Source organism: Drosophila simulans, chromosome 3L, assembly GCF_016746395.2.
Source record: "Drosophila simulans strain w501 chromosome 3L, Prin_Dsim_3.1, whole genome shotgun sequence".
In the NCBI taxonomy this organism is placed as follows: Eukaryota; Metazoa; Arthropoda; class Insecta; order Diptera; family Drosophilidae; genus Drosophila; species Drosophila simulans.
In genome coordinates, this window is record NC_052522.2 from 14,318,641 (window position 1) to 14,324,667 (window position 6,027).

Genomic DNA, 6,027 nt, shown 5'->3' on the forward strand with positions numbered 1-6,027 from the left:
AACAGGTGGCCTGAGCCAGGCGACAAATTCTTTGGCTAAAATTTTTAGACGTGTTTATTGGCGTGATGCAGTGAGGGGTTGGGATGTGGCACACACCTGTGAAAGTGTAATAAGCGAAAATAAGATTTTAATTGCCAACGTTTATGGGCCGCACTGAATGCCAATTTAATGTTCCAACTGCAAGCACTTTTCCTACATTTTTAGTGCTATAAACTTAAATGAATATACGGGTAAAAAGATTGCTAATAGGCTTTAATTTTGAATGTATCTCAGTAATATTATTAAATGTTACATACCTCTTCATGACCCATTTGGTGTTCTGCGTAGTGCCTGAAATATAGCAAACTGATTTTCTAATTGTCGTGTGGATTCATTAGTTGGTTCTATTTGATCTCCTCCCTCTTGCAGTGAGAAATTCGATTTCCAGCTAGAATGGCTAGTTTCGATTCCTTGTTTGTCCTGTTCCCTGTCGTCTTTGGAATGGCGCGTATCCTGGGTATCTGTGTGCTTTCGCTTTGGTTGCATCCACCGGCAGGCGAGGCTAATGCGCAATTTCCACTTACCCATCCCAATTAATTCACGCTTCGTTAGACTCAAGGGAAGGGTACCATGGGGTTATCCATTGGGCTTCTCCAGCTTTGACTTCATCCTCCTTGCTTTTTTGGTCGGTTTACTGCACTTAATTTAATGTTGTGCTGTTGTCAACGCAAGTAAATCAAAGTTGCGACTTTTATTTATGATTTCATTTATGCGCTTTACCATTAACTAAAGTGGTCTTCCATTGGAGGGTTGTAAAGTCAGGGAAAGTGTGATATAACCCGTTTTAGGAGTCACAAAAATTTCATACAACATGACAGTATTTTTAAAATCTTAAATGATTTGTAACGATCATCAGTTGAATGATTTCGTTTAATTATTATGAAATAATATATTTTTCCTACGTTCTGTTTCAGTATTTTAATTTCGTTTACTAATTTATAAATATTTTTAAACACTCCATCAATTTATCGTTGCGAAAGTGTTCTGAAAACCCGGCGAAGCTATCTATTTTCGTTTGTGTATTTTCATGTAAGTCATAAACTTCATAATCTGCCAAAAATCTTCCGATTATATAAGTTTATAACCACTTAGGCCTGAAGAATCAGCGATGAATATATAAGGGGAAATATACAGTTTCTTCGGGGTATCTTTTTGATTAAATAAAATTGTGTATAAGCTCCACTGTAACACTTCCTCCAACGAGTCTCAAATATCCGTGGACCATGTGCATGCAAGTTCAACGGTTTGGATGTCGAGTTCCAGTTTCTAGTTCCCGCTGTAAGACCGATGCAACCAGATCTTGTCGAAAGCCCGGAGCTCGCTGCAAAACCTTCTGCACTCCCCCACCTCGCTGTATTTCCAGATCCTGCTGCACATCCGGATCCTGTTGCAAGTCTGGATCCTGCCGCGGACCATGTGGGTCGTGCTCGAGTGGCTGTGCAGGATGCTTATCCTCCTGCTGTGGGATATTCCCCGAAACCTGCTCTGGTCCGTGGTGTGAGTCCTGTCTGGATCCTTCCTGGTTCTCATGGCTGGCGCCCGATCTCGGGCGATCCTGCTGTTGTGCTTGCATGACCTGTTGTCGATCCAAGTGCTGATAAGATATGGATAGTGGAACGTCGTCGTGAAAAAATCAATTGTAAAAAATTTCAAATTAAATTAAAAATTTAATAATTTTGTGTTGTTTGCTTAGCAGATTCTGATAAGTGGCAAATATAATAACTTATTTCATTTTATAATTTGTGTCTCTTTATGCATATATGGAAGTTGCTAATTTCTTTAGAATTATTTAATGCTTGACAGTATAGAAAAGTCAATTTTAAGACTTTTTAAGCTACATTTCCTTTTTTAAACGTAATAAACTTTCCTTAACCTACCAAGCATAACCCTAATTGAATAAGAAATACGAGTAAATGCAATGTTGATACCGCAACTGTGACGCCATATTGTAAAACTATAAAAAAGTATGCAAGAACATTGGCATAATTCGTGCAAATCGCAAATCGTAAAAATTTCGCAAAAATTCCCGTGGCGTCGTGGAAGGAACCGCAACAAATTGGGCCAAAAGGGCAAATTAGCCAGTGCGGCATAAAAGGAAAAGCCGCATAAGGACGCACTTGCCGGGGATCAGGGCTAATAAAAAATTATAGATTTTCATCTTTGCATATTTAACTTTTATCGCGTGGCAGTTTCGCTTCGCTTATGTGTTTTAGGCCAAATTCAGGTTGGCTCTTCGAGGTTGCCTTCTGTTGCGGATTTCTTTTGCGGTTTTTATGCTGCCGCAACCTGAACGAGGCATAAAACAAATGTCATACTCAGGACTGAATCCAAATCATGTGTGCGCTACCTCAGCCTCCCTCTTTCCCGGCTATAAAGATGTTTCGTATTTTTGCATAATCGTCAATTTTTGATTTTAAAAATTCGCCATGAGGGAAAATTTGGGGACAGGGCAACAGTTGCCCTGCTGATGTTCTTTGGTCAACAATAAAAATTCATTTTTATAATCTTTACATGTGTTACGCCATCAATAGGTATACATTTTTATTACTATTTTACGTTTGATTTAAGTTTGGATTTTTGCTACCTTTTTGCATTGGGGCCCTTCAGGCTCATTGGCAAATAATGTCATTGAGAAACTCAGGAGGCTCTTAAGGTTGATTTCATTTTAAGAGATTTGAAGTGGGAATGGTGATGTTTTCATGTTTAGTCGCAGGTGTAAGATTCTAAAAATATGTACATAATATAATGATAATATAACAAGCTTACTTTATTTTTTATAAAAACAAGCTTTGTGAAATAATAATTCATTATGAAAATAATCAATCCGACCCTAATCCATTAAAGTTCCTTTCAAATAGCCGCCATTATCATTATCATTAACTTTTTCCTCCCATTTGTTATCCTTTTGAAAAAAAAAAACATTTAATAATAAATGACTTGTAGTCATGTCTTTGCCTATTCTATAAAGCATAAATTATCATAAACAAATTAAAAAAGTTCGTGATGTGTCATTTGAAGAGGGGAAGAGAGCAGTTAAACCCCAAAAGACTGTGCTGGAGTTAAAGGATCGCTCGAAAGTAATAAGTAAAACCCTGTGGGTGGTCCTTAGTCCGGAACCCTAAACCCAGAATACACAATCCAAGCCCATCGGAGATGATGATGATGACTCAAGGGCCCTGCCGAGCTCCAAACGGATATCCAATTGGAACCGGATCCACGGCAGGTTGAGTTGTTGAGCGTTGAAATGGAAGCGGCAACACCCACTGGGCCGACCGAAACCCACTGGGACTAGGATTTTAAATATAATTTGTTTGCCCACCATATCCATATCTGGCGAACACCTCTCGCCCACCAAAGGGGTTGCTGCCTCAAGTGAATCTCGGCGGGGCACCCAGGGGGTTGCTAAGTGGGTTTCTGGGCGCCCTCAGGGGGGGTCGTGCGAAAACAATCAGTCAAAATTGTTGCCAACTTGACTTACTGAAGGTCTCGTATAATTTTCATAATTTGATTACATTACGAAATGAAAACAAACTGAATATGACAAATTTCATTCAACGAAGTTGTAACACACTGGAATATATTTATCTTTTTCTGAGGTGGGAAAGTTTCGTTTAAGATCAAAATTTTTATATTTTTCTTAAATAAACAAATATAAAAAATATTTTCAAATAAGTAAATATATTTTTTATAATTTTTGGAAAATGGCTTTCTATTATTATCATTAAAAACTTACAAATTGAAAGCAGAAGACGATGTTAAACGCTTATTTCTCGAATTAGTGCTTATACTCTGCCATAGGAAAGAGTATATCCAGCTGCCTATGACTTGCATGGCATTTTTAGACGCGGCCTGTGGGCGAATTGGCGACACGCGACCGGATCACGTGTCCACACCAACCAGGCAGCGTGTCAACTCTCATGTAATCACGGCAAACATGTGGCCTTGGGACTGTCCGACGACATCGGATATCCGACCGATATCTGATATGATGCCCAATGAAATTGCCATTAAGCGTTTAATAGTTGGCCTGTTGGCAAGTTGGGGGTGGGCGTGGCCGAGGGGCGTTGTTTTTGCGGTTTGCCGCGTGCCGTCGCCTCATCATTCATTGGTATAATGGTGGATAAGGTTTTGTCCTTTTTAATGCTCATGTAAATTATGCGCCAAAAAATTACAAAGTCCATGCGAGGAGATAACAAATTTAAAGAATTTAAAATCGTGGGATTTTGTTTTGACTGCCAGCAGGCGAAGGCCATTAGGAAAATAGGGTTGATATGGCTGTTGTAGATGGGGTATGTTTTTCTTCGAAAGGTATTAACTATACACGTGTTTAGATTTTTTTATTATTGTTTACTTGAATCATTCGTGTTTTGGGCTTTACTTTAAAGCCTTTCGAGATTATTGACAGACAATGCGAAATTTATAGTTTGAAGGCTATCTAAAATAGCAGTGATAATACAGAAATATTTATATAATATAATACCTATAGTTCATTTACTCACTTTCATTTATTCATTTAAGTTTTTAAGATAATCAAACTATAACTACATTAATTTAGGTTTTGGCCTCACGAAATCTTATTTGTATACTCTCTTTGTTTTTCATTTTCCATGTTGCATTAAATATTCCCCTTATAGATGAAACTTAGCCAAATTGTTGCCATCTCGCGACTGCAATCAATCTCAGTCTCGCTGCAATATTGCGAAGATTAATTAATTTGTATTAACATACAAGCATCCACCCACATTCACCCACGTCCATAGGGAGCAATAACTGATGTCGTACTATAATTAATCAAATGAATTACACGAGGGAGCCCCGCACGGAGCAATAATCATATGCGTAGCAACAACATGGAAATCAAATCAGGGCCCAGGAAATGCGTTTGCATGTCAATTACAGCTGGCGCCGCACTGCCTCCCCCCAGAAACTCCCCGTAATGCCTCCGAACATCCAGTTACATTCAGCTAATATTCAAAGTCAATCGGGCAGGCTCATGAACTTGATGAGTTAGCGAGCGAATCGGACGGGGATTCCCCAATTATTCATGCCCGGCGATTGTATGCAAATCGAATTGCCAAAGTAATAATTGGAGGGGATGGTAAGGGGAATTGGCGGCTCGGAATTAGCCAATTTCATGCTAAACATGTTGCTGTTGCCATTTGCTTTTAATAGTTGATAAGCCTACACAAAGATATTGATTTTGAAACGAATTGAATTTAAAACGGGTTCAAAGATATCTTCTTTCTTTATTGCATTTTTTTTATAATTTTTTTTTGGCACTGAGAGAAAGCCTGCAATTGTATGTTTTAGTAGATACCATAGATCATATAGATTTCAATACCATCCTATAATAATTTACCAAACCGGACCAAACAAATCTAACGGATTTTAACAATTTAATTTGTATATTCTTCAAGTAGTTGATAAGCCAAAACGTGGAAATTGAATTCCAACGAATTGAATTTAGAATGGAAACAGATCCGCCCCACTCTTCTATTTTTTCTAAACCGTTGGGTGGGAGATTTATGCACACGCAGCTGTGTGTTGTAATTTTTAGCATTCAGATTCATTTCTAGTTTCATTTTTTTTCGCTACTCCCACTTGCGATTTATTGGTCGCGATTTTTTTCTATCTTTGCCAGTGGACGAGAGCGCGCATTGAAAACGAATCACGTGAAATCTAAATAGCATCATAAATCAGAAAATGGCGGCAGGTTGAATTCGACTCGCCTCGAGTCAGTTGTAGGTATTCCCGAATTTTGGTTTTCTTTTTTTTTTTGGTAGTGGCTTTCTTTCTGTATGGCCAGACAATGATATATGTTGGGCCAAAATGGCGAAACGCGCGCTATAGCGCCACTCGCATGTGTATGAAAATAGCCAAAAGCCGAGGCACAAAAAAGGAATCTCGATAGACGGCGTTTGATTGCGTTCCCTGAACCACTCAACTCGGCACCACTTTGCCCATTTCCGTTTCCGGGCACCAGAACGG

General features: G+C 38.8%; 1 protein-coding gene across 1 annotated transcript; it reads left to right on the forward strand.

Annotated features, from left to right (window-relative positions):
- Nucleotides 1-930: 930 nt before the first annotated feature.
- Nucleotides 931-1,710, forward strand: LOC27207249 (keratin-associated protein 5-1). Its single transcript, XM_016182975.3, has 2 exons — nt 931-1,068; nt 1,132-1,710. The coding sequence occupies exon 2, from the start codon at nt 1,263-1,265 to the stop codon at nt 1,635-1,637; it is 375 nt and encodes a 124-aa protein (XP_016031868.1). The 5' UTR covers nt 931-1,068; nt 1,132-1,262; the 3' UTR covers nt 1,638-1,710.
- Nucleotides 1,711-6,027: the final 4,317 nt, after the last annotated feature.